The 27,013-nt window shown below is 40.4% G+C and overlaps 3 protein-coding genes across 3 annotated transcripts; 1 reads left to right on the top strand and 2 right to left on the bottom strand.

Annotated features, from left to right (window-relative positions):
• Positions 1 to 64: 64 nt before the first annotated feature.
• LOC101736480 (reticulon-4-interacting protein 1 homolog, mitochondrial) lies at positions 65 to 14,455 on the bottom strand. Its single transcript, XM_038018036.2, has 12 exons — positions 14,110 to 14,455; positions 13,084 to 13,164; positions 12,558 to 12,723; positions 11,608 to 11,778; positions 10,972 to 11,112; positions 6,525 to 6,639; positions 6,322 to 6,450; positions 5,563 to 5,684; positions 4,526 to 4,670; positions 3,479 to 3,599; positions 2,989 to 3,108; positions 65 to 2,590 (listed from the first exon to the last, which is right to left on the bottom strand). The coding sequence occupies exons 1-12, from the start codon at positions 14,155 to 14,157 to the stop codon at positions 2,504 to 2,506; spliced, it is 1,446 nt and encodes a 481-aa protein (XP_037873964.1). The 5' UTR covers positions 14,158 to 14,455; the 3' UTR covers positions 65 to 2,503.
• A 494-nt stretch (positions 14,456 to 14,949) lies between these two features.
• Positions 14,950 to 21,521, bottom strand: LOC101735694 (trypsin-7). Its single transcript, XM_038018040.2, has 7 exons — positions 21,153 to 21,521; positions 20,681 to 20,758; positions 20,000 to 20,144; positions 18,601 to 18,714; positions 18,156 to 18,317; positions 16,234 to 16,359; positions 14,950 to 15,132 (listed from the first exon to the last, which is right to left on the bottom strand). The coding sequence occupies exons 1-7, from the start codon at positions 21,245 to 21,247 to the stop codon at positions 15,022 to 15,024; spliced, it is 831 nt and encodes a 276-aa protein (XP_037873968.2). The 5' UTR covers positions 21,248 to 21,521; the 3' UTR covers positions 14,950 to 15,021.
• A 1,147-nt stretch (positions 21,522 to 22,668) lies between these two features.
• Positions 22,669 to 25,724, top strand: LOC101736362 (trypsin). Its single transcript, XM_004927329.5, has 5 exons — positions 22,669 to 22,915; positions 23,528 to 23,708; positions 23,776 to 24,031; positions 24,564 to 24,746; positions 25,388 to 25,724. Exons 1-5 carry the CDS (start codon positions 22,669 to 22,671, stop codon positions 25,547 to 25,549), a joined length of 1,029 nt encoding a protein of 342 aa, XP_004927386.2. The 3' UTR covers positions 25,550 to 25,724.
• The last annotated feature ends 1,289 nt before the right edge of the window (positions 25,725 to 27,013 follow it).

Here is a 27,013-nt window from a genome sequence, read left to right as displayed (position 1 = left end):
GGGCACGTTAAAAAACTCGCACTGAGCACACAGGAGTGTGCAGGGAACAATAAATACAACGACAGTAAACAGAAACATTTTATTACAATCACAACAGTACAAAGGTTCACATCGGTTTGTGCACGAACGCGGTACAAGAGTACTCATTCGGAAACATTGTTGGTTTTTTTTTTTATATATTTTCAGAACATTATAAATTATTAAAAATAAATATTATTGATGTATAATGAAACGTAAAGAAAACGAATAGTATATAGAAAAGCTGCAAGTATAATCGAGAGGAGTCAAATAAAGTTAACTTTGATATATATTTTAATAATAGATGGGATAATTCAATAATTTGTAAACTAACAACACCAAAATGTAAAAAATACTAACAAATGAAGTATTTTTTAATTTGAGCAGAGGTTTTACATGTTTTTTTATAACATTCTATGAAAACCCACTAACTGCGTTATAAAATAACTTATTTTAATTACAAAAAAATAATAATTCGAAAAACAATACATGTAAGCTTTTTATTCAAATAAAATACAATTTATATTTTAGAACATGGCGACCTAAATACTTCATTTTAAAATATGACACATGATGAAAAATGTAACTTTTCTGCTATTTCTAATAAAATAATGATTATCGTGAGAACTTATTTCGTGTTTCATTGGCGACGCCGAGTCGCGCAGGGCGGGGGGCCGGCGACACCAGGGGAACAGGGGGGCAGGGGGCCCAGGAGCTCGATCAGTAAATACGTACAGTTAATTGAAACATTTCATAACCTTGTTCCTTGTGGCTGTACACATACAACATGAACTTGTAATTTTCATATGAAAACGTTTACATATTTGCTATTCGATTTAAATAAGGAACTTATATGTAGATTTTTATCGATTACTAATTTTTGTATTAATTCCCCTGCCCGTCATATCCAAAGTGGCAACTTCACTATTGACGTGGCCGATGTCCAGGAATATAATAACAGTAAACGCAACTCCAGACAACAACAATTCCTAAATTTCTTACAATATAAAAACGTGGGTTTACCCTAACTATTCCATTATAAATAATTTCATTATCAAAATATTTTTTTAACTACACAAAGTAATCGTATTTTTTTTTTGTAAATTGACCACTATCTACTATACAAATACTATAAATCCTACATTAACAATATAGTTTGTTGACACAATATTTTTTTAATATATTCCCACATTCCCGCCCTTGTAGAATTCGGGCAACAACTTTTCGATAATTTATAGGTATTGCCCCAGCCCGTGCCGAAGTCAAATGCTCAGTTTAGCAGGGGTGACTCACAAGGTCAGCCGTACCGCAGACCCAGTGGAGCCCCATCGCTGGACGCAGGTCCCTCTGTACATTTCCACGGCGGTTCCTAGCTCTCCTAGCCAATTGTAAGAGGGGTCCGGCGGAACTGTAGGGACTGCTCACGCGTTTGTTTTAAATATTCACATTTGATTTAATTTAACGTCGCATTCACAGCACCTCATTTTAAATATTAGAAAGTTAAACTTATCATCATTCCAATAAACATTTCGTTTTTCATGGTGAGTCTCACTGTGACTATCTTTGGTATATAAATACAAACGACTGATTGCGTATTGCGGTCCAAAATACTTTCTGTGCTAGTAGCTTCCTAAACAGTTGCTGTGACAATCCGATCTACGAGCACGAGCCGACCGTGCACACGTCACGCACCGTTAGGACAAAGCCGCGATACACCCCAGTGGATCGAGTGTTGTTTAGCCAATACCGTCCGCGAGCCTGCCTATGGACGTGGAATCAAATATTAAGTGGATTGCTGCTAATTAGCGAGGGTCATGTCAACTGGGAATGGGAGCCATGACACCAAGAAATTTTGTTTTCGTACACTAGAGCAGCGGTTCTCAACTTTTTTCATTCGACACACTAACATATTCACGACACCCTCACATACTTCATACAAAACTATAAGCGAAAGTAGGTAAGGTAAGTAGTACATTTATGAAATTATACAGAATTAATCTATTAAATGTATTTATACAGTTAACATCCAGTGAACAGTTGTATATTTACCCCATATGTATCGCAATGCTACCCCCGGTCACCTTAGATAAACGTTGTACCGAGACGCGGCAAGAGGTCACGACTCGGCGGTTGAGAGCCGCTGGACTAGAGTAATATCAACGGACGGACTCATTACTAAGATAATTTTGTGACGATTTCTTACATTGGAGACTAGTTGTACTAGACTATGTGGGGGCCAGGCAGGCGGAGCACGCACGCCCCGTCTTGGAGTTGGTACAATCACAGACGCACTATAAAACTCTTTTTTACAAACATTAATTTTTGTTGTAATTTTTTATAAGCTCATACACTAGAATTTCCCACCGCAATTTTTCTGTGGGGACATCGACTGCTACGTTTCAATTTGCACATCGGCAGTGAGTCTCGGGTGCTCGTGGCGCGTGCTGGTGGGCGTCCCTCGCGCCCTCTCGCGGCCCCCCGGCAGCTACGGGAAGCGCACGACGGTGGCCCCCACGGCGTCCTCGCTGCAGGCGTGCGCCAGGGCCTGCTCGAACTGCTGCGGGACGAAGATCTGCGCGCCCAGACAACGTTCACTTAGTCCTCACGTGACCTCCGCGCCGAGCAGGAGGACAACTGTCACTGCTTCCTCAACACTGTCTGTCTAAGCTTTACTTTCTAAGCTAATTCTTCGACAGTTTATCTCTGATGGACAGAGTTAAGTCCACCGTTCTCTCAGTCCGGGGCGGCGCCCCGTGGTACTTACACACTACGATAAATAATAGTACAGCGCGCGAGTACATGCTAAATCATGTTTTGTCTTATGAAGTCTTGCCTGCGGAAGACTCGTCCTATTGGGCACCAGCACTCGCCGAGCAGTACCTGGGCGGTGCCCTCCGCGGACACACGTTACGTACATATGACCTGTACTGACACGCTGCATAGAGTAGTCGCCGCGCCTGCTGTTCGTACCTTGTCGAGCACAGGCACCAGGTCCCCCCGCTCCACCAGCGCCGCCAGCCGCTCCAGCCCTCCGCGCAGCGTGTCCTCCTCCTCCAGCCACTCCAGGCCCCAGCCGCGGAAACACATCCACTGCGGATGAACATGCGGCGTACAGTCACGGTTGTTGTCGGTATCGCTTCATTTATTTTTGCGTACTCGGTGTTTTTAATATAATGTAATTGAGACATTGACTACAAATTTTAAGGTGGATGTCGTCTTTCACGTTGTTGATGTCTGTGGGTTCCGGTGACCACTTAATACCAGACGAGCCGTGAGCTCGTTCATCCGTCTACGCAATAAGTAAAATCGATTCAACATTTCAGTCTCTTTTTATTTTGTACATAGTTTGCGGCGGGGGGCGAGGAAGTCAGTTCATTGATGCACACTCCTCCCTGTCTGCCCGAGTCCCGCGTGCTGGCGGTGTGCTCCCGCCTGGAACAATACTGATAGCGGCACCTACCCTGGCCAGCCTGTAGGAGTAGAACAGCACGGCGTAGAGGGCGGCCAGCGGCGCCACCAGCCGGTCCGACACCGGCCCGGCGCCGGACACCGCGCACACCGCGCCGCGCCGCGCCCGGCTCCTGGAACCACAACAGCGGCCGGCTCACGTGCGCTCACGGGTGAGCAGGCGGGCTCAGGGCGTGCTCGGTAAGCTTTGGGCGAGGAGGTGGTCGTGATCGTTCGACAGGGACATGCCGGCCACCGAGGATCGAACCGGACCACGCTCGCGCTCCCGTCGGTGCTACTATACTACTTCAAGTACAGCCGACGCTCCGCCGCACGTCCCGCAGATGATTCGAATTTTAGCAAAGATATCTGAGTGCTTATAGTAGAATTATTTTGTCCGTGCAGTTTGGGTCATGAAACATAGCCCGGCTAGGGAGGTAGCATGTTGCGCGGGCGCAACGCCATTATCGATAAAAACGAATGAGTCATCGAAGGCAGGTACACGGCGGCGGGGCAGTATACGAAGGATGGTGAGACATTGTTATGTTATGAGTCATTTGTTGTACCTACCTGCAAATTATAGCACATATGTCGAAGAGAAATGTGATTTTGTGCATTCGCTCATTGAATTTATTTAGTGCCACAATGGCTACTCCTTTCTTTTGTACCAAAACGGTGGAATTTATTCAAATATTTTGCTTATTAGCAAAAATATACCAGGACAAGCACGTGTTATTATCAATAATGTGTTAAAATTTTTCACTGAAATGAGAATAGATCCCGAAAAATTACAAAGTGTTAATTTCTGCCGTTCTCGTTAACTTGCTGCGGTGATATGTGGTGTAAGTGTTTGATTAGTGATTTTTTCTTTCATTTTTATCACTAACCCACAAAATGACAAAACTAAATACACTATCGATAACGCTTATCGACAACAATAATGCGCATCACTATGCCCGTCCATAAGGCTCGTGAGTGGAAGCGAGAGCGAAATACTCGCTTCACCACTCCGATTATTTATGACCCAAACTGCACGGACATATAGTGCAGTTGCATTCACCTGAGCACGGCGGGGCTGGGCGGTGCGGGGGCGCCGGCGCACAGCAGCACGGCGTCCCAGCAGCCCTCGCGCCGCGCGTGCTGCTCCAGCACCCGCGCCGCCCCCTGCAGCCCTCCCTCCGCCGGGTCTATGAACTCGGACGCCCCTGTACACGCCGACCAGACACTACTACCAATTTTGCAACGCACACAAGATTTGTCCACATCATGACTTGTGCTCAATAACAAAAGGAAGCTCAGAAATAAATGATCAGACAGCATAGAAGAACTTTAGCCGTATGGCGTCCGAGTGAATCTGAAAAGCACCCTCCCTATCGATGTCATAAACGGCAACTAGGGGAAAGTAGGAGAGAACGGACAGCAGCGGTCTCCGAGTGGTACATTAGCTTACTGCGACCGCCAGACCGACAGTATTTCCTCGCGGTGAGGGTTATTGTAAGCTCGCACGGGTGGGTACCGCCATTCTACCTATTCCTGATGCGAAGTAATCGTGCGCTCCGGTTCGATGAAATAGTCGCATGTAATATCTTAAGGGGGGTGATGGCACTGACGGTGTAGCGTCACTTACATCTTAAAACGCTGGTGGTTCTGCTCACGTGAATGAACCAAAATCACAATTTTGATACATTTGAATGCCACTTGTACTAATGTCGGTTCACGACAATAAAGACCAACTACATAAGGAGGAGTTGTTATCGGAATATCTGAGGAATTGTTCGAGTACTATCATCTCGTTCTTACCATCGCACCGCCCGCCACCGGAGTAGAGTTCATCCATACTACCTGGAGCCACTGCGGTCATCCACAGTGCGTTTCCAGAGGTCTTTTTTGTCACGTACCATCCGGCTACCCTCCACGGTGATTCCCGAGCGCTATGACGTATCTTTCTTCAAATGAGGCTTGTGGAGAGTATTAAGCGGTAGGCAGCGGCTTGGCTCTACCCCTAGCATTGCTGACGTCCATGAGCGACGGTAACCACTCACCATCAGCTGGGCCGTATGCTCGTCTGCCCACAAAGGAAATAGACAATATACTCACCGAGGTCCCGCAGCAGCTGCGCGGCGTGGCGCGGCGCCAGTGCGGACACGTGCGCGCCCGCGCGGGCCAGCAGCTGCACGGCCGCGCACAGCTCCGCCCGCGCCGCGCCGCACACCGCCACGCTGCACACACGGCCCCGTCAGTACTGCCCAGCGCGGCCCACTCCCACACAACAAAACTACCCTACCTCTATTTACAGAACCGACGGACCAAGATGTCTTGTGATTCGGTACCAACAAGCACGTGGTGTAGCTCTATGCGCTGCTGCGACAAGCGCTCTGGCACCGGACGGTGTCTCGGTCGTGCGTAACGCACAGTGACGTCACAGTTATGCGGAGCTCTAGAGAACTGCTCTCGAGAATACACCAGCGAAGTACCGCTCGCGACACACGCGACGTTACACAGTAAATATATGTGACACTGACATTATTTAGAATTTTGGATTTTTAACTTAGATAGCGCAGCACAGAGCTATGCCTGGGGCCGCGGCTCCCCAGCCTTGTGTCCTCTATGCTAAGATGCATTTCTTTGACGTAGCAATAAACATTGTTCCTTGATTAGGGCAGCAAATAATTATATACAATGGCTTTAATTTCAAGTGATCTCCCCCTACGGCTTCTGTATCGTCGTCATGTCCGTGAGGTATGGGTAGCTTAAAGCTTAGTTATAAGAATCATTTATTGTTAGTGATTAATTTAAAATGCGAATATTCGTTAAGTTAGTATGCGACTAACACACAGTAAGTATGCATTACAGTACCGCTTCCCTTTGAGGTTGTCCTGGTTGAGCTTGAGTTTCCTCAGCGTGGCCAGCACCTTGGTCCCGCTCCAGGGCAGGGCGGCCGCGCTGTCCGCCGACATGCCGCCGGGCCGCTTGCTGACGCGCGTGCTGCGGGCAGGCGTCGGGTTAGAGCCGTCCCCCGCACCCCCCTACCCCCCGCCCCCCGCCCCCCGCGCACCTACCTGGGCAGCACCAGCAGCTCGGCCGCCGCGCCGCCGCTCCACTCGCTCAGCGCGCCCCACACGTTGTCCCCGAGCTCCAGCTCCTTCACGTCCGCGCCCACGTCCAGCACCACGCCTGTACCCGTACACCACTTTGTACTTATCTATACTAATATTATAAAGAGGAATGATTTGTTTGTTTGTATTGAATAGACTCCGAAACTACTGAACCGATTTGAAAAATTCTTTCACTGTTTTTCTTAGGCTATAATCTTCTTACTAAAATTCTAATAATGTAACCCAAGATGTAAAAAAATTACCTAAAATATTCTTTAAATCGCGTGCCCTGCGAAAACTATTGAAGATACAGGGTGGCCCATAAGTCCTTTGAAAAGTAAAATTTGAATAAAACGAACAGGGCGCGCGTGAGCGGTGCAGGGGAAGCGGGGGGAGTAACTTCGGTTTCTGGGAATTTAGTCGCGATGGAGCGTTTTACCGGAGCGGACCGTGCGTTTTGTGTGCGCGAGTTTTATAAAAACGACAATTCGGCAACCGTTGCGCGGCGTAAAGGAGAAACCCCATTTTGGGCCTAAGCGTTACACGAATGGGATATGTACCAAAAAATTCGTCTATTTTGCTTGATTAACCTATTGAAATCTTAGCTTCATTGACAATGGCCAAGTGTAGAAAATAAGTTGAATTCAATTTTTTGTTTTAAACAATCTTTGTAAACATCTGCAACACTTATTTCAATATACGTAACTAGCTCCACAAACGTGCGGATTAGAATTAGAGCATCCATAAAATAGGATCGATTTAGTGGAATTCGAGTGTAATAAATAATTAATACTCTTTTGCTTTAGGATAAATGACTGTTTTTATAGGTATTTTAATTAATGTAAATAGAGTATGGCCATCGAATCGTGACACAACTACTTACAATGGCGGCAATTCAAAATATCTACAACTGACAACATTAAATATAGCATAAAAGAGTAGTTTTGCATTTTTATATTAATGTGACTATGCCATAGAAAAACACAAATGTATCAAATCGTGTTATGTTATCTTTAACGTTGCCAACTGAAGATATTTTGGATTGCCGCTATTTAGTTGTGCCATGATTCGCTAGCCAGACTATAAACTTAATCTCATTGAATAACGTAACGTAAAACACCAAAATCTACTAACAAAAACATTAAAAGAAATAAATAACTGTGCCATTTAGTTATGACACGAAATCATGTCGGCAACTGCGGCAATTCAAAATATTTTCAACTGGCAATCTTAAATATAACATGAAAAAGTCGATTTGGTACTTTGAGTTTTTCTATGGTGTAGTTACATTAATAATTTTACTGGTGGTAGGATCTCTTGTGAGTCCGCTCCTCCCGCCGCCTATTTTTGCCGTAAAGCAGTAATGCGTTTCGGTTTGAAGGGCGGGGCAGCCGTTGTAATTATAGAACTTATATCTCAAGGTGGGTGGCGCATTTACGTCGTAGATGTCTATGAGCTCCAGTAACCACTTAACATCAGGTGGGCTGTGAGCTCGTCGATGGGTGTCTGAGCAATAAAAAATAAAAATAAAAAAGGCATGAAATAAAATGAAATGAAATGTGATGAGATAATATGGGAGCACGTAATGATTTATATTTTATATAAAAAAGATAACTTATAAATATAGTTTTTCATATAAAAAAGTTTTCATTAAAATTAAAATAAGACTGACCTAAAGGTCTTAGTTACCAGGTCATAAAATCCCTGAAAAAAATCATTTCGTGCGCAGCGCGTTTCGCATTACGTTGTTTTTAATTTTTGGCTTTCGTTCGTTTTCGTAAACAACCTAACGCGCAATTTCTCGTAACAGGTTCCATTTTTATTTTAAAGCAACCTGTTGCTGCAACAGGTTTCGTAAAAAATTACTCATCTTTAGTAGGAAACAGCCTCAAAAATATCTTTTTTATTAAAATATCTCGAACAATAAACATAACCTAAAATGTAAACATTGTCTGATTTTACCAATTTGGCCATTGCTGGGAGACCTGAAAATTGGGCTCATGAAACCTTCTTAGGTATTGTAACTTACGCCCAAATTCTAGGACTGTAACGCCAGGCCCAAGTTTGTATGGATTTCGGGTTTGTCCTTTCGAGAACACAAAGGTTTACACAACTTTGACGACACTCCAACTCTTCAAACGATTAAGAACTGGGTTACTAAGTTCGAGGAGACCGGTTCGACGTTAGATAAACCGCGGTTGGGTCGCCCAAGGACGTCACGTACGGAACAAAACATAGACACAGTGACACAGTCTATTCGCGAAAATCCGACACAGTCAACTCGTAAGCGCGCCAGAGCATTAAACGTATCCAGGACATCGTTACAACGGATTTTGAAGAAAGATTTACATATGCACCCTTACAAAATTCAGTTGGTTCAAGAATTAAAGGAAACTGACGGTATTCAAAGACAAAATTATGCGAATGAAATGTTGAATCGGTTTACTTCCTTCAATAACATAATGTTCTCTGACGAGGCTCATTTCCATCTTAACGGGCATGTTAGTAAACAAAATTGCCGCTATTGGAGCCCCATCAATCCAAAACTTAAGCATCAGAAGCCCTTACATAGTCCGAAAGTGACTGTTTGGGCCGCTATGTCAGCCCATGGTATCCTAGGGCCTTACTTCTTTGAGGATGGCAGAGGGCGCGCAGTTACTGTTACGTCGGAGCGATATGTGGCTATGATCGAAGAGTTTTTCATACCAGAATTGCAAAACTTTTCAGGCTTTAATGCCAGGACGTGGTTTCAACAGGATGGGGCCACTTCTCACACCTCTAACACTGCTATGCCCGTTATCCGTCAACTTTTTCCTGGCAAAGTTATCTCTAAGAGAGAAGACATTTCCTGGCCTCCACGTAGTCCAGATCTGTAGGAGTGGGTGATATAAATCGTATATAGATTCAATATCTATATATCGCAGCAATATCGTTGAATCCGATATCGCCCCGCACGAAATCTATATATCGATATCAGCCGATACACGATATTGCTCGATGTGATGCGCATCGGCATCGCGGCATATCGTTCCGATTCGTGAATCGAAATCTATATTTCGATATCAGCCGATACACGATATTGCTCGATGTGATGCGCATCGGCATATCGTACCGATTCGTTAATATCAGCAATATTCGTTTGGTTCGTATCGAATCGGCCAGAGTGAGTGAGAGCGCACGATAGGGATATCACGTGATGAATGAAACAGAAACAGGCATTATCCATACAATTGTAAACCTTATATTTAAGTCCATATGTCTGTAGATTATTCTTAGCGTATTAGCAGGATACAATTAAGGAAAGAAGTTTCAACTTTCGACCCTAACTTGAATGCAGTATAGCCTATTTGCATCGTTGAATTTAATTTCACGCGCTTTGACCTTGAACTAGAATTTTTGGACAAGTGTTTATAAATACTTAAAAGTTTTTTGTGTTTGATTTTTAAAGTACACATTTTTCTATTTTTAGTTGAATCCAAATAATTGAGTTTATTTCTTGTGTTTGTATTAAACTTTTGAAATTTATACTCTTTTGGTATATTTTGTAATTTTAAATTAAGACAAAATACTAAAAACTGAAAATAATGTAGCCAGTCCTAAGCCTGGTAAAAGCATGAAGGAAAGTTTTTTTTGATATTTTAATATTCATGTTCTTTTTATTACTTTAAGATCATATTATAAATTGATATCAGAAAACCAACCGTATAACGTTGACTTAAATCTATATCTACTACGATATTATATCAGCGTATCGTTTCAAATCTCAAATATCATGAATCGAGAAAATCTACTAGCATCCATCAATATAGATTCAGAAAATATATAGATTCAATATCCGATATTGATCCTCGATATATAGATACGATTCGATACGCGGCAAAACCGATATTACCCACTCCTACAGATCTGACCCCGATGGATTTTTTTTTGTGGGGCTACCTTAAGGCTAAAGTATACGACACAAACCCGCGGTCAATTGAGGCCCTAAAAGAAAACATCCGCAGAGAAATGACAAGCATTTCAGCAGTGACGTGCCGCGCAGTCGACAATTTTAGACGTCGTTTGCAAGAGTGCCGTGATCGCAACGGATTACATTTAGGAGATGTTATTTTCAAAAAATAATTCCCGTTTTTTAAGCTTTTTATGTAAATAAAAATTTAATTCATAATGTAATTAGTTTTATTTTAATAAATTTTTTTTCATATCAAAGGACTTATGGGCCACCCTGTAGAATAAAATAATGTATTACGACTTTGTAAAACATTATTATTTACAAAAAAGTGTCACGACAGCATATTTTTTTGTTAAAAACTCGAGCGGAGCCGGAGCGGCCACTAGTTATTAATAAAATGGGTCCAGTGAATTTCGTATAATATTAATGTACGTGGAGTTCATTAAGCGGCGTGGGTACCTGCGAAGCCGCGGCCCACGGTGACGGGCCCGGCGCGCAGCAGGGCGCGCAGCACGTGCCCGCGCCCGCGCAGCACGCTGCGGTCCAGCTCGCACACGCTGAAGGCCTGCACGCGCACCAGCACCTCGCCCGGGCCCGCGCCTGCGCAGTTACACACGCATTGCATTAGTGCTTTGAACCAGAAATGGGCAGGGCGCTGGTACCTGCCCGTGCGGGCACATAAGACGCTCTACCGCCACTAATAACGAATTTTTTATTTTTTTATTACACGATGTTATTACTTCACCGCGGAAGTCATCCGTGAACATTTGCTAAGCAAATTTTGCTTATTTATTTACGAAAATCGGTACCTGCTTGCGGATTTCGAACACCGGCACATCCGCATCGCTCGACGCGAATGCACCTGCCATCTTATACATTAGGCCATGACAACTTGAAGGTATTGTCGAGTTGTGTTTACTGCGTATTTTGGCGTTCCAATGGTTATAATTATTTGACCGTTACTGCGTAATACGTATCGTGCGGGCACTCGGCGCCGCCCGGGATTCAGTTGATTCAAACTGTCCGTTTATTTGAAAAGCATATCTCGGTACGATATTACGGCTTATTGTACTAAAGCGTGACCGTGTCACTAACTTGGTGCGACGGCATCCTCCACGAATATGACGGAGTGGTCGGGGGTGGAGTGCAGCGCGCGCGCGTGCGGGCCGGGCGGGGCGCGGGCCGACAGCCGCAGGCCCGCGCACACGCCCAGCGCGCCGCCCACGCACCCGCCGCACACGAATATCAGCACGCTGCGGCGCCACACTGTGGACAGTGCTCAACCTTACAACACTCGTATTAAGCTCGGTAATCACTTTCTGCCGCGAACCAGTCACGGGTCCCGGTTTGCAGATTGGGACAGTGTTATATGTACAATACAGTTATGCAGTAGGCAGCGGCTTGGCTCTGCTCCTGGCATGGCTGAAGTCCATGGGCTACGGAAACCACTTACCATCAGGTGGGCCGTACACTCGTCTGCCTACAAAGGCAATAAAAAAAAAATACAACTCCGACATCGTTCACCATGGGGGTGGCGCCACGCAGGCCGTAACACAGCAGATGGACCATGAACTCATTTGGTCTTGACCTCGTAATTTAAAACTCACCAAGCATGCTTCTGCATGTGTGCTTAAAACAGAGGCTATCGAATAATGCGACATTTCAATGTAGTTCTGAGGTGGAAATCATAATATATAATTAACATTTTCAATGTTCTTTATAATGATACAAACCTACTTCTGCTTTAGAATTGTCTTAAAATATAGTGCGTTTCTCAATGACCATAGCTATACATATACCTGTGTAGGTAGCTTTGTACTAGGACTTAATGAAACACGAAATGGATTCTTATATTGACATTGTAACCAATCAGCAAATGTTAACAACCCTACCATTTCATTATCCTGCTTTTCTAGAATTAACATAATGTTGTTTTTTAAATATTGATGCACATGTGCAGACAATCTCACAACCTGCATGGAGTCACATGGTTCTTGCAACATTCATCAAGTATTATTTTGTTTACAACATTATTGCTACTTTACCTCTATCATGAAACAAAGCCAATAGCTCCTCATACAATACAAATGGGGAGAGTGGTAGAGCTCCATCCTTTATCCTTTTCACTGCCTCTCTTGACCATTCCACTACACGCTCTCTACCTTCTGCTATTAGATCATTCTGCCATAACTCCAGGAATGCCTCTCGAAGCTGTGTGATATAGCTCTATGTGATTATTTTTTTCTGTTACTTATAAGTGTAGTTATGTTATAGTGTGTGTGTGTAGCTTTTTTTGCTTTCTGCTAGCAATGATAGGTTTTGCCAAAAGCAGAGCCACACTTTCTGTTTAAAATGCATTGCAAAAGCATTGTAGAAAGTCAGTTAAGCATAGCTATAATATAGCATTTCAGCTCTTTCACAGAGCACTCGCTTTCAATAAATGAGCCTTTCCCTGAAAATTCCATTGCTCAACCTAATTTCCCTTTGGCTTGTATATCAACTTTTAATAATGAAATTTTGATTTGTTTTATACACAATTTTCAATTTATTAAGGTCAATTGATGAGTTTACCTTTCTAATGGCTTCAATTGTCTGAGTGCAGACATCCTGGACTTTAGATTTACTTGAATCTGCTGCAGATCTAGCAGCCACCTGAAGTGTATTAAAGTATTTTGTTATGTTTATTAAATACTAATGGCTGATCAGGTTACAGCACATATAGATTTTACTGAACATATTATAATAATATCGACGGTTGAAAGGCAAACGTGACTAAGCGACAATGCGTGAACTTTACAGGAGACTTAATTTAAAGTTGAAATACTTAAAAAAAAAAAAATTTAACGAATCTAGCTGTAGGATTGAAATGATTATAATAGATCTAGAATTTTTTTTTTGCTCATCAAATGTGGTTATTGCCTAACATTTATGTATAAAGCAGTTATTGTCACTTAGTCACGTTTGCCTTTCAAGCGTCGATATGAACTTGGGACATGAAAAGTGAGGCTTCAGTTTTTGCTTAAAAAATATGACATCTAGTATTTTCTTAGTGATAGTGTGTATATATAGATAGATAGAAGCAATGGGTCTTAGCTGAAGTTCAACCTTAATAATGACAGGGAGCATAGTACACAAACAAATTTCACAAGATTGTGAAGAATTTCAAACTTACTGACTTTATTAAACTGTGTAATTACTTTTGGTACTTCATATTGAGTAGCATGGATAGATACCACTGCCCCATCTAGTTTTGCTACAAAGCCAAATACAATTTTGGGCAAGATGATAGTTATTACAATACTATTTAGATTGCACACATGCATGCTAGCGTTCATAAATAGGAAGTGGGCGTAGTATCGTACCAAAAAACCATTTGACAGCTTATGTAAATTCAGGGTCATTAGTTGTGCAAATTAGGACAATGACTTTTCATTTAAATAAATATGTACTACATTTATACTGTTACATCAAACCCATACAATGTTTATTTTGATGAAACTAGATAGATGTTGGAGACATTAGAAAAAGAGAGTGAATAACCCGGTACAGTTTCGCGCGAATGTACCAGGAACGCATAAACATACAGGAAGTACTTACATGTAACGCTTCGAATTTTTCTCCAGCTCTGTGCTTTAGCTCATCCATATTAGAGTGCAAGAAGTGTAGGAAAATAACTTTGACCGTTCGAGCTACTCGATTATATTCAAAACCTTCACCTTTGGACACAAATTGGCCTAAATAGCTACGATCTTAAAATAGACATAATGGCACTACGGAGTGAATTCCGTGAAACATTTTGGAATAGAATAGGAAGTTTAACTGACATCTAACTAGTTTTCTGTCACCGTTTTACTGAAAAAGTTGTATAATTATGTAAAATGTAATTGTTAGCTAACTAAACATAACCTACAATTTGTGTCTAGTTGACAGTTTCATTTGAAGACAGCTGATTACGACTTTGACGTGGGTTCCGATTTACGTAGTTTTTAAGTGCGTGTGTTCATTGAATTGTAATTAATCGCTCTGACCTAATGAAAAGATATCGAGGGATGAAAGCGAAATGTTTGCAACTTTACAGGAGAGCCATTAAAATTTAAAGTTGGAAAAAATATCATAACAAAAAAGCTTCTCCAGCTATTTGAACAGCTTAATTAAATTTCAGTTAAAACATCGAATTGTTGATGCGAAATAAAATTGACTTATAATTACAAAGATAAATGTCACGTACTAAACCAAATAGACTTTCACCCCTCAATACATATTTCCCATTTTAATGCAAAAACTATTAACTATTAAAACTATGCTAACAGCTGTATTTATATGTATGTCAGCAAAAACAGTAAATGGAGAAGACCCATATTTTTTTACTTAAACTTAAACTTTTTATTTAAAATTACAACTCGGTAATTTTATTACGTGTTGTAAAAAAGTAAGACATTTTCAGTTTTCTCAACAGACGTATATTTTAATTTAGACGTAATTTAATATAATTTTTAAACTTATAATAATTCATTCATCATCGTTATTAACTGGAATAACATTTTCTTCACTCTCAGCACTTTCCGTATGTTCCAGTAATTCTCCTAACACTTTGTCAATCCAAAGTCGACTATATGATACCTGGAAAAACAACCCATTTTATCACACGACACACATCTAATTTGTACCTATTGATAAAGTTAAAATATTGAAAGGAGCGGAGACAATAATATAGCAACTCTCGGGTGCGGTTGGGGCCAATGTTTGCAAAAACCACTATGGACTGCGTCTACAACTTGCTTCTACTACCATTAGAAGGCAGTGCGCGTTTTTGCATGCAGAAGACGTGCCAGCTCTAGTGGCTTCGTAGTACAGCGTCGAGGTATATATGGGCGCAAACGCCACTGTTGGCAATAATTAACATAATATATAGTTTAGTTTATTATATATGTTAATATTTATTTATTATTAGCAACAAAACTGTTATTCTACCATATTTAATAATAAGCAGACACTGTTTTGATGTGAAAATGTTCAGAATATGTTTAATGTTTATATTATTGTTTAAAAACACAAATAGCTGTATAAATGATTAAATATGAATAAAGCATAAATATTAATAATAATTTATATTATAATTAACAGTACTAATAATTTAATTAAGTATTGCAATTGTTATGCAATGATGTTGTTGGCGCCATCTATTATTAGGCTGGATAATAACAATGTAAGTTAATATTACTTAAAAGTAATTCATGTAAATTAAATTAAATGTGAGTCATGTAAAATCACTAAAATATGTATTTTGAATATTAAGCTATGTTTTGTGAATTGTTTCGCAGTAATTACATTTGTTTGTATAAAAGAAGTTGTAGTTGCTATAACCAACACAAAATGGCTAATTGTGTAAAAACCACTGAATAACTCAGGCGTGGCTTTTTGTTGTAAACAAGTAATGTTAAAGTTTTATAGAATTGTATAGTATTTTTATTGTAAAAGAACTTATGTGTGTAAATCCTGGCTTAACGCCGACATATATGTGCAGTTGAGCAAGCTATAATCTGAAAATGTGTCTATGTTTTTATGTTTCTGTTTTTCCGGTGGTTTGGAAAAATAAATATTTTATTACATAAATATTAATAGATAAGTCGCGCTATCTATCTCGACAAATGTAATAAATTCGGGACAAAGACCTGAATTGCTCTAACAATAGTAAAATTGCCGTTTAGTGTTGGCATAAACCTTGGCATAAACTCCTGGTTTGGATTTGGCTGCACATTCCTCGGTGCCGGAAAATAACGCGATACCGAACAGCGTCCCTGCTCGGTTTATGCCGTTGAAGTGTACCGCCGGGTCGCCTATGTCGCCCTGGTGTCAACAACAAAAATAACATGTTTTTTTTAAATTACATACAAAAAATACAAATTGTAAGTAAGAACCATGAAAAAAATAATGAAATAAACATTAGAAGTATTTTAATTTATCACGGATAAGTTGCCAGTTAAGTTGATGGTACATCTATACCTCTATACTAATATTATAAAGAGGAAAGATTTGTTTGTTTGTTTGTTTCGAATAGGCTCCGAAACTACTGGACCGATTTGAAAAATTCTTTTTCCATTAGAAGCCGACATTGTCCCTGATGAACATAGGCTACTTTTTTAAAAAAAAAAAATATTTTATTTTTTTGGTTTCATGTGTCTTTTAATGTTTCCGAAGCGAAGCGAGGGCGGGTCGCTAGTCTAGAATAACGATAGAAATTATTTCTATTTCACATTCTGGTGTGACGGTCGTACGTTACCGTCTCACAGGGCGGGGTAGCACAGCTGGTCGTTGTGATATAACATGAACATGTAACTCCGCGGAGATCTTGCGATGTCGTTGTTGCCAGTGTCGAGTATATACCATTTTTCAGTTATTAAGTTATTAAGTAACTTTACATGAAAATAGAGCGGAGTGATGTCCTTTTATATAGCTGTGTTTTATTTTCGTTATAAGTCATACTGAGTTAAACGGCAAGTAATAGTTAGTAGATAGTATAATTACGGAAAAAAATATACACAATGCAAGAAAGAAGATGTATGGACGACTAGAGAATGAAATGCCGAACAAGGAAGAACGTTAGTGAAGAACGGAATAATACCGGGGAGACTGTCGATGTGGGCCGGTGGGGATGCCACGAGTCATCAACACCAATAGTATGTCTATGTATATATTAATCCACTCTTGGATCGTCCAACAAACCCCACTGCCCCATTGGGTAGGGAAATTGTCACCGAGGCAATTAGGTCTCCCCCTGTCAGGGTTTTTTTATAATTGCTTAGTTTGGTGGATGAGCTCACAGCCCACCTGGTGTTAAGTGGTTACTGGAGCCCATAGACATCTACAGCGTAAGTGCCGCCACCCCCCTTAAGATATGAGTTCTAAGGTTTCAGTATAGTTACAACGGCTGCCCCACCGTACCGAAACGTTTCATGGTAGAAATAGGCGGGGTGGTGGTACCTACCCGTGCGGACTCACAAGAGATTCTACCACCAGTAACTGCGCAAATTATAATTTTGCGGGTTTCATTTTTGTTACACAATGTTATTCCTTCACCCCGAAAATCAATCGTGAACATTTGGTAAGTACGTATTTCGTTAAACATTTTGAATCTGCTTGGGGGATTCGAACACCGGTGCATCGCTTGATACGAATGCACCGGACGTATTAGGCCACGACAACGCCGATGACCGCTGGAGCGGAGTGAAATTATGTTGGTTTATTTAAAATTGTAATCCATGATGAAATTTATCCCGAGAATGTCCACCGGCTTCATTCCACTTGTGCACTTTCACAGATGTCAAACTATTGCTAAGCCACCATCATTCCACGTTTAAACTTGAATAAACAGAACTTAACAAAGTAAAAACATTCCACACCGCCACAAAGTATGTATCTATACACTAGTAAAGCTGATGTACTTTTTTTTTTCCTCCATTCCCCGATCGTGGATATCACCGGGCCCTTTTTGTTCTAATTAACACATTCACTCCAGTTCTCTCTTTCCTGCCTCTCGCACTTACATGTTTCATACTGTTTCTTTCTTGCATTCATCATCTTTCTTTCTAAGCCGGGTGGGACTCCCGCTAACTTAACCTGTTAGTGTAAGCTGATGTACTTACAGCACAGAGCGCAACTCCCGTGACGACGCTCTGCAGACACATGTTGTCGTGCTGCAGCAGGTAGTCGTTGCCGTACAGCAGGCGGCACTCGGCGCGGGACGTCTCGCGAACTATCATCCGCCTCAATTCCTGGTTCTCACCTTCTCGGATTTGACCGGATTTCTGCATTACATAACATATATCAGATAATGAAAAAACAACGTTAATAATAAAATTAGGTATCTTTTGTTCTTAGTTCTGTGTGTTTTGTTAACTGTCAAATATTCCTGTTATCTTTGTTTTGGTGTCCATCGCGAGCGCGGAAAGGCTGGATGCTGTCCTTCGTCCCGGTTGGAGGGAGAGGACGGCTGTATTAAATAATAATTGATATCCAAGACGGGTGTCTATGGGCTCCGATAAAGACACCACGTAGACTACGAGCTGCTCTGCTCTTTGTGCAACTTACCACCGATCCGAAACCGGTAACAACAGTTTCACCAAACTTCAACGGTAGATCGGCATCAGGTTCGGGTAACGGCACGGCTTGCATGCGGCTGTTAGCAGCTATCGGAAGATTCACCTGAAAATACCAGGAACGCAGAATTTACGCAGAGGCTTGTAGACAATCGGTCTGAATAATGGGAAGAAATACATATAAAGAAACTTTAGAGTGAGGTTTCGATTTCTCAAAATAACAAATGTCGTCTACAGTAAACTATAAACCTAGATCGTATGATTTAGGGTTCATATTCAATTGCTGTTAAAATTCTACGTAAATCAAATTAGTAAAAAATTCGGTTAATGTTTATTTAGCCAATGGCACCTCTGAGTGTTTTTGTACTCTAGTCGTACTAGGGCAGCATGAAAGCGAAGAGAAGTTGACAGTTTCGTTATTAAAATTTATCGGTAAGGTTGGAGTTCAATGACTTAAATGTTTAAAAAAAATGTTGCTTGTATAAAAATTTTATTATTAGAATTCCTAAACAGTTTTCATAATTAGCGCTTAGCATATTTTATTTTATTAACAGTTTCAAGAGTTTTATTATAAGCCCCTTAAAATAAAGCACGGCAATGTATCACAACTGATTCATGTTAAAACACAATTAGGTGTCGGTTTGGCTTAGTGGGTCGCCACATTCGTATCTTTACGAGTTAAGCCCAATGCAAAATTTCATACAAAAACAAAACATAATTATTGTTATGTACATATATACATAAAACGTAAATTAAACAAAATATGACATAACATTATGATTTGAGTTGAAATGAAAAGAAAAGACTAATTTACGTATAACAATATGCTATCGTATTTATTTATTTTTTCTTTTTATTGCTTAGATGGGTGGACGAGCTCATGGCTCACCAGGTTTTAAGTGGTTACCGGAGCCCATAGACATCTACAACGTAAATGCCACCCACCTTGAGATATGAGTTTTAAGGTCTCAGTATAGTTACAACGGCAGCCCTACTCTTCAAACCGAAACCCATTACTGCTTCACGGCAGAAATAGGCGTGTTAACCTACCCGTGCAGTAAGGCCCGACCAGCGAATGATCCCTACACATTCAATCGCAGGGGTGTGTACCTGGCCTCGGTTCTGATTATTATTCACCAGACTGAGACCCACCGCGCGACCAGCAGTACCTACACTAGAACTATCAGCACAGTAGTCGGTATAAACTAATTATTTTATGGAATGTAGTACCTAAGCGGTACGAAAGCAGATATACCTATTTATGTATTGCAGTCCACAGTTGTGAATCGACGCGAATGTCTCCGTTTTGAAACAAATCGAAGCCTCAATTACGACTACAGCTTGGTCAGTACAATAGTTCTATTTGCGTGTGATCAATTATAAACACTTACTTTAACCATAGCGAGGTTATGCTCTGGATAGTACTGGTCGACCCTGTAGTCCGGGTGTCTCCGCACGTCCAGCACGGACAGGATCCGACCCCCGAAGTCTCGGAACACTGATCCCATGCGAACGGACACCTCGTCTTTTGTAACACTTCAAATTTTAATTATTCTCAACTTTTGCTGAATTACAAAACAACTTATAAAAATCTATAAAGAGAGTGGATGGTAACAAGTTTACGTGGAATTGTAAATAGGACGTGCCTAATCTTAAGTATATATGTATGTCGCATGTTCGCGTATAAAAACACATCGAGTACATTGACTCGGGCCAGAGCAAGAGCATTATAGCGGTGACACGCAGATACATAAAGTATTTTAACAAGTTTATTTAAACAAGTTTACTTAAACATCTATTCATTGTAACAAGTTTATTTAAACATCTATTCATTGTTTAACTTTTATTTTGTTTCACCTTTATGCGCTGTGTCCTGTCGCCGACACTACAAGCAGGCGAATCGGAAGTGGCATTTTTTCGGTAGTGCTAATCGTATAACCGCATTTCTTTGAATAGTTTAATTTAAAAAATTGAGAGATTCTGTAATTTGAAGTAACTTCTCGTTAAGCGAATGGTTACTCATCGAACTCACCCTTGATAATCCGCAGTAAAGTGATATTGATGAAACTTACTAATCAAAGCATTGCGCGGCGGTCAGCACCCATTGCTTGCTGACGATGGCACCCCCGCACCAATGCTTGCCGTGCAACCTGCGAACGTCACTAAATTATACTGCTGTGATTTCATGCTAGCCTGGTACGGAAATATTGGTTTTTGATATTTATTTCTTCCATAACTATTTTGCATGTTTTTATGTATGATGTATAAAGTCCAAGACCAAGTTAATTAATTAATTAATTATAAACCTTACACTTCATATTTTTTAATTTCTCTTCTCTGTTCACTTTCTACATATATGTGATTTTGATTGTGGAAACATATTCGGTTATTGTTTTAGCAATTTTTTTAAATATTATTTATATATTTGTATTGTACTGTTTGTTTCACAAATAAATAAAATACTAATACAAATCAATTCAAAAATATAATTTTAATTTAATTACTTTACTTAATTTTATAATGGAAAAATTAATAAGTATTTACCTAACAGAAACAGTGTACGGATAATCCTCCAGGCACACAAGGCCCGTCTCGGTGGTGAGCCTCTTCCTCCTCACGTGACTGAGGTCCTCCTCCATCTTCGGAGGAAATTCGCATTCTAACTCCGTTTTACTTGTCGATGCTGAAATATTGTTTATACAACGGCTATGATTTGACACATGGATAAAAATTATTTAGTTTTAAAATGTTAGTAAGCTTCCCCATAACTTGTTGCATACAACTAGTTACAATTGATTTCGAAGAGCACGGACCCGCATGCCCTGGCCATTGCTGGCGTTAAGACCAGAAGCGTCCAACAGTACTAAGAGTGTATAGATCACTTCATCAAGCCTAGCCGGTTCGAACGAGAATGCATAAAAATTAAATACGGGCGTTGTGTGTATATAAGATAACAAAAGTAATCCTTACCACAATTAGCCAATGACCTAAAATTTAAAGTTAAAAATAAACTCAACAAATCTAATATGAACTTCATGTTGTTATAAAACTATGAGCAACTAATCTGATTTACTTATGTTTCCACTGAATCACGAGTGCATCGCGTAGTTCGATTGAATTAATTTAAAAACGAATAAAAATTGAGACTAAGCGTTTTTAAGTTGATTTTCCTTTGTTTCTAAAATGTAGGTGTTAACTTCTAAAATGAAGGTGTTAGCGAGGTATTGCGAAACAGAATAAAAATTCAACTTTTAGAACTGTTTTATTAACAAACACTATTGACTCTATTGTTCTAATACAACAGTAGGGCACAATTCAAAACACGCTGATGTAACAACAACATTGCTGAATTACAAACATTTATTCCATTTTTATGATGAATTAATTATTTGATCGACGGTTTCTCCTATTCATATTTGAAACCTCCAAATGATATTCCCTTTTTTATTAAAAATAACCGTTTTGAAATACAGGTTTGAAATCTTGAGTTCGGAAAAATGACAAATAGTTTATTCAGAGTATGCTCCATCTCTTGTAATTTATGTTTTTAAAGTTTTTACTGCTATTATCAGATCAATTTTCTCTTTTTCCCAATTGCTCGGCGAATTGTTGTTGAGTTTGTGAATTATGTTTGTCCAACAACTCATACTTGTACGTTTGGCACATGAACAAAAATTAATTAAAATGGCCACCTTTTGCAAAATTTGTATTAGTAGTAGTGGTTTATCATCATAACGAAGAGCTCTACAGCCGCGGATGGGCTCGGACCTGGGCGAGTAATACCCTCGGGGCCAATATCATTTACTTTACAAAATTGTTAATTTGAACATTGCGACGTTAATTTATTTGATGTTTCAACGAACGGTTCTTGTTGTTCGGTTGTTCCAAGCAACAACTGATTTGAACTTTTCAACTCGCATATTGAAATTCCAAAATGGCGTCGATGTGTTTTGTAACAAAAAGAATGAAAGCTTATCGTATACAGCGTAGCCAGAATTTACCACGATAACAAGTTTTTTATTATTTTTACTAACTTCTACCATTGCAATAGGAACAATGAATGTATTCATTTAATGCTCTTGCTTATCTCCTCACGTTCAGCATGCCCTCTCAATTGAGAAAACTATTTAACTTGATACTGACCACCTTTATTATTGTAACGGCATCTTCAGATTCAGACTCACGAGAGGAACATAGCTCAGAAAACCAAGAATATAATGAAGTATTTAATCTCAGCTTAAAAGAAAAACCCAAGAGAACTAGGCAAGAGCAGCACCAGTGCTTTAATGCTGAAACTTCTTCTGAGAGTGAGTACCTATTCATAAAGATACCAGTTTGACTCAAACTGGTACTCGCCCTCAAGTTCGTATTAGGGAGTCCAACACTCATCCTATCCATTAAGTACATGTATTTTCTAGAAGCTCATTTACAACCATTTACTTATTACATTTATTATTAAACATGTATTTTCTACATGGATACCAAGTTTCAAGTCAATCGGATGGATGGTTCAGTAGTTATTACGGAACATCCGTAAAAAGCATCGCACCATCTAGCCCCCTGGCTGGATGGTGCGATGACCTCCGCACGGTGGCCGGCAAGAAGTAGATGAGGAGAGCCGCAGACCGGGCTCAGTGGTGTAGATTGGGAGAGGCCTATGTCCAGCGGTGGACGACTGTGGGCTGTTGATGATGATGATGATGATGATGATCCGTAAAAACGACTGTAGATTTATATATTAGTATAGATTACGTTCAGTTCTGGAGACGTCGCTGATTGCTGCTACCAAAGATACATCTTCCACCTAGAGATGTTACATATTATGTTTTAATGAATTTTATAGATACTAAAATAAAATTATATTGATTACAAATCAACTTTAATATTAAAACAATAAAAAATTAATTAACTTTTTCCAGTTACGAATAAACCTCAGTGCGGTTACCAGGATCACATAAGTACCGAGAAGCGAGCTAAAGACGAAAGTACTTTAAGCAGATATCCTTTTTCCGCCTCTATACAAAGAAAGGGAGCACATTACGCTACAGGTGCTCTTCTTAACAAAAGATGGATCCTGAGTTCAGCTGGAGAGTTTTATAAGTACGACCATTCTATAAACATAATAAAATAATTTAACCTGTGCAATTTTATAATATGTATGTTTCAGTGTGAGGGAATCAATAAAACTATTTAAGGTGAGATTAGGCTCAAGTGATTGCAAAAGAGGCGGTGTTTTAATACCAATAAGGGGGTTGGTGATTCACCCGTCTTACATTTTTGGTAAACCAAGCTTCGACCTGGCAATGCTGAAAATAGCAGTCCCCGTTAATTATTCTCCAGCCATCAGGCCGGTCAGGCTATCGAAGGTCACAGCTAAACTCTTGGATGCCAACTTCCTAACGACCTATTGGCCTAGGATCATAGTGAGTATTCTTCAATTTACATATCATCACAACATACTCGCGGACGTCTGAACACTCCCTTCCCGCCGGCTCCAAGCGAGCTAATCTAGTATTTTTTTTAATAAAGATTATTGATATTCTTATAAAGCCAATAACTGACGTAATGTGTAAGAGCACGCGTACATAATATTAACCCACAGACACAGCCCACTCAGTGTCTTGCCGGATCTTCTCAGTGGGTCGCGATTCCGATCCGGTGCTAGATTCTACGAAGCACTGCTCTTGATACGGCTAGTGTTAGCTAGGTTGAGCCCGTGCGCTCACCTATCCGTCCGGGCGTAGCTGAAATAGGAATCTTGGGCTACCAACATACCTATTGTACATTGTACATTTATGGTTGGATTTTGTTTCTGTGCGGCGATCTTGTTGTTGAGGCGCACACAAAACCCGTTAGAAGTCAATAGTTACGTACATATTTGTTATCTTCCTGGGTCAAATAAGACATACGCAAACTGAGAGTATTCTCAATTAATTTAATTCCGCAATTTTCAAGATCAAAGGTCGAACGATATCTCCGTCGGCGAGCGAGCGCACAAGGCCGAGCAGCATGAGGGTGTCCACGCAGAGCACCGTACCCCGCGAGGACTGCGAGGAACTCATGGAGGAGCAGAACGAAACGCTCGGAGGAGACAGCTTTTGTCTGAAGCCGGTTGGCGGACACCACAGCGCTTGCAGCGTGAGACCACACTGTTAACTGTTTGTGATAATGTAAAAGTTATCAAATTTAACTTCTTTTTTTTTACTGCCTATGCTGATAGCCTTGAGAGGCTATTTCAGCTTCGCCCTGACATGTAGGTGAGCTCACGGGGCTCAAACCGGAGTGTTGCTAACACTGGCCCTAGCAAGAGCAGTGCTTCGTAGAATCTACCACCGGATCGGAAACGCGACCCACTGAGAAGATCCAGCGAGAAACTCAGTGGGCTGTGTCTAGGTATGGGTTAATTCGCTCATTGAGCCCTTCGTCGCAAGAGACGGGTTCGACGAGGACGGTGGCCGGTTCTTGTGGTGCCTAAAAGCACCGTTAATGGATCAGGAGGATCCGGAATGACGTGTTTTGGGCAAACTTTATGATCATGATATAAAATAACGACTTTTAAATTGATTTTTAATGCAAATTTTTTATTGACGATAAAATTTATCGATAGACTTTACTCGAAAATTGCAAGTACCTTCGAAGCTGGACGGTAATACATTGTTACATTATTAGTTGATGTTTTAATATTATGCTCATATTTTCAAGTCCGTTTAATAATATACTATTCTTTGTTCAGATAGTACTAGTTGAAATGATTATATCGTTTACCAATGTTTGTCCAGCCGGACGTCGGCGCGCCAGTTATTGCAAATGACGGACTTTGGGGCATCACGTCGGGATGGACGTCGAGGGACTGCGAGCGGAATGAAAGTCCCACAATAATAACACGCACCTCCTCGTCGGGCATGCGCGCCTGGTTAGACGAACAGCTGTTGGATACTTAAAAACTTTTCATAAATATTGGCAATTCTCCATAGACCTATATAGGTTTCCTACTTCAGTGCAATTCTCCCATTTATTTTTTAGACATTATGTATAACCCCATTATTTAGAAATTGTGTATAACCCCCGAAATTTCTTAAATAATTCTGTAATAAATGAGTCTTTGATTTCAACTAATTTAGTTGTACATATTATTTATTTTGGCTAATTGTAATTGTATTTTAGGATAAATTTAAACTATGTAATTAATTCATTGCTCGGCGTAATGTGAACATCTGGCTACCACCACCCTGCTTATTTCTGCCACGAAGCAGCATGCGTTCAGATTTGAATTAATGGACAGCCGTTATGTTGTGTAAGTTGTATTTAGTTTGAGACTGACCTCATGCATGAAGGTGTGTGGTGGCAGTAACCCCTGTATCCCGAGGAAACCGCGAGCTATCTCTCTTTCTCTCACTCTTTCTTTTTAAAGCCTTTTTAATAATAAAGTCACTACTCAAGAAAAAGTCAGTAGCTGCATTGTGTTCGCAGAAAGAGAGCCACATCTTTCTTCTCTCCCCGACTGTGTGGTGAGACTATTTACGATGGAGTGACCTCCCTTATTCTGTACTTGGAAAAGCCTTACTAAGCATCTCCTTGAAACTTCGTCTCATAGGTTTCTTATTTACATTTTCACGGCACGGTATTTACTTTGCAAACAATTATTATTTATAACAGGTTGACTATCACGTGTGGAGTCTTCGAGCATTGAGTCAATAACAATGTTAATAAACAGTTCGTATGAACGCGACCTCTTCTCTCTTATCAAAATAGACACTTAAATCTACGTTCTACTACTACGTCATAGTTAGTACCGTTTGCGAAACAAATCTTTTTAAATATTTTTTTTATGTAAAAAATAAAATAAAAAAATCATGTTGTTAAAGTGCTAGTTAGTGGCTGGTAGTAGAATTTATATTTCAGACTTGAAATAGTAAAAAGCTAAATTAAGAAAAAATATCTGAGTCCGTTTATGTTGTCAGGTGAGCCAATGCAATTAGTTACTCGTAGTCTCCTACTGCTTTCGCGATGATTTGTACACACGGACACGAGGCACTACGGATTAGTCCATTGAACGATGAAAGAACTAAAAAAATATCTGAAAGTATCTAAAGCGAAAATAGAGATATAATTTGTGATACTTTACAATACACCCTTTGCTTCACACATAAGGTGTGTCTATGAGCCCAAAATATGAGCATTTGAAGTGAGTGCGTGGCCCATTCGGACACCGCACCTCTGTGACGTCACAACGCGAACACTGCCCACTCACCGTAAAACGTGAGGTCAAAGTCTTCTTTTAGTTTCTTCCTTAAAAGGAATTGAGCATACACTGACTGATCAGTGATCACTGTCGCTCATGGAAGCTAGCAATGTCAGGGGCACAGCTAAGCCTCTGATGACTCTCCATAAACCACGTTAAAGGA

This window comes from Bombyx mori, chromosome 20, assembly GCF_030269925.1.
Source record: "Bombyx mori chromosome 20, ASM3026992v2".
NCBI classification, from domain to species: Eukaryota; Metazoa; Arthropoda; class Insecta; order Lepidoptera; family Bombycidae; genus Bombyx; species Bombyx mori.
The sequence above is the reverse complement of the archived record's forward strand: the minus strand, read 5'-3'. Positions and strand labels throughout refer to the sequence as shown.

Coding starts and splice junctions, on each gene's coding strand:
- LOC101735694 (XM_038018040.2), bottom strand. CDS start 21,247: ATGGAGGAGGACCTCAGTCACGTGAGGAGGAAGAGGCTCACCACCGAG. Junction 20,759..21,152: donor CCGTACACTGTTTCTGTTAG/GTAAATACTTAT, acceptor TGACGTTCGCAG/GTTGCACGGCAAGCATTGGT. Junction 15,133..16,233: donor AACCAGGAGTTTATGCCAAG/GTTTATGCCAAC, acceptor TTGTTTTTCCAG/GTATCATATAGTCGACTTTG.
- LOC101736362 (XM_004927329.5), top strand. CDS start 22,669: ATGTATTCATTTAATGCTCTTGCTTATCTCCTCACGTTCAGCATGCCC. Junction 22,916..23,527: donor TGCTGAAACTTCTTCTGAGA/GTGAGTACCTAT, acceptor AACTTTTTCCAG/TTACGAATAAACCTCAGTGC. Junction 24,032..24,563: donor CCTATTGGCCTAGGATCATA/GTGAGTATTCTT, acceptor GCAATTTTCAAG/ATCAAAGGTCGAACGATATC.
- LOC101736480 (XM_038018036.2), bottom strand. CDS start 14,157: ATGGATGAGCTAAAGCACAGAGCTGGAGAAAAATTCGAAGCGTTACAT. Junction 12,724..13,083: donor CAATTGAAGCCATTAGAAAG/GTAAACTCATCA, acceptor TATATCACACAG/CTTCGAGAGGCATTCCTGGA. Junction 2,591..2,988: donor TGGTGCCTGTGCTCGACAAG/GTACGAACAGCA, acceptor CTGGGCGCGCAG/ATCTTCGTCCCGCAGCAGTT.